The 998-nt window shown below is 43.5% G+C and overlaps 1 protein-coding gene across 1 annotated transcript; it reads right to left on the bottom strand.

Annotated features, from left to right (window-relative positions):
• Positions 1-326: 326 nt before the first annotated feature.
• Positions 327-726, bottom strand: LOC104458427 (homeobox protein Hox-C6; the record flags this gene model as incomplete). The annotated part of the gene is made up of 1 exon (XM_010086222.1): positions 327-726. A coding segment is annotated over exon 1 (400 nt), but the record flags the coding sequence as incomplete, so codon positions are not given.
• Between the last annotated feature and the right edge of the window lie 272 nt (positions 727-998).

The following is a 998-nucleotide window of genomic DNA, read 5'->3' as shown; positions in this document are numbered from 1 at the left end:
CCAGCCACCGCCGCACTTCCCGCACCCCGTCATTAAAAACTTCTTTTCACCCCGGTAATATTTTGTGCTTTAACTCCCGAGCAGAGCTCGCTTGCACTTTATTATCGATATTTTACACTCTCGAAGTCTTTTAATTAGAAAGAGCATAACAAGCCATATTTGCTTGCAACAACTTAACAAATAAAAGGCCTGTAGCTGCAACTGTGAAGGAGCTATATTATTGTTTTTATGGGGCCATAAAAAGTCGCTCAGCCTGTTCTGCTAGGGAGAAGGTCGTAAAGATGGTTCAGTTTATTTAATTTATATCTCCGAGCTGTAAAACTTACCACTGTGGGAGTTCATACGCTGCATCCAGGGGTATATTTGAATGCTAGTTTTTTGTTCTTGCGAAGTGTTCCTGTTTTGGTCACTGGTAAAATCCTGTGCGATTGATGTCTGTGTATTATGTCCCATAGAATTTTGCCTGCAGCTAGAAAGCATGTCTTTTTCTTGGTAAAAAGCATTAGATCCATAGTCATAAGGTCCTCGGCTGGAGCTAAACACAACATTATCTTGCGGTGAATAAAAAGGAGAAGAATAAATCCGGTTTTGAGCAACGGCTGCTCCATAAGTAGAAAAATGCCTGACAGGGTCATAGGCAGTTGAATTGAGGGCTACGTTGGGAAGCACCTCTTGGCCACTGGTTAGATGGCAGGATAAAGATGGGTTTGTAAAATAGGAATTCATAGCGTCCTCTATACCTGGCTGTGTGATTTCTTTAATATTTATTTCTGTCTCCAGTTTGTAGTCTGAACTAGATTGTTATAGGGAAGGCTCTGCTCCAGGACAGACAAAATGACAAAGTCAGCTGACCCGGGGGGAGCCAATGGGGAGGCGGGTGTCAAAAAGGGAAAAAATTGCTTTTGCTTCTGTTGATTCCCTAGTTGAAACTAAGTGGGCATGGAAAGTAAGTCCTGCACCCCCAAAACCTCTCCAGTACCCCCGGGGTGCCGGGGGAT

Source organism: Pterocles gutturalis, unplaced genomic scaffold (genome assembly GCF_000699245.1).
Source record: "Pterocles gutturalis isolate BGI_N339 unplaced genomic scaffold, ASM69924v1 C11772551, whole genome shotgun sequence".
NCBI classification, from domain to species: Eukaryota; Metazoa; Chordata; class Aves; order Pterocliformes; family Pteroclidae; genus Pterocles; species Pterocles gutturalis.
This window is presented reverse-complemented; position numbering and strand designations above follow the sequence as displayed.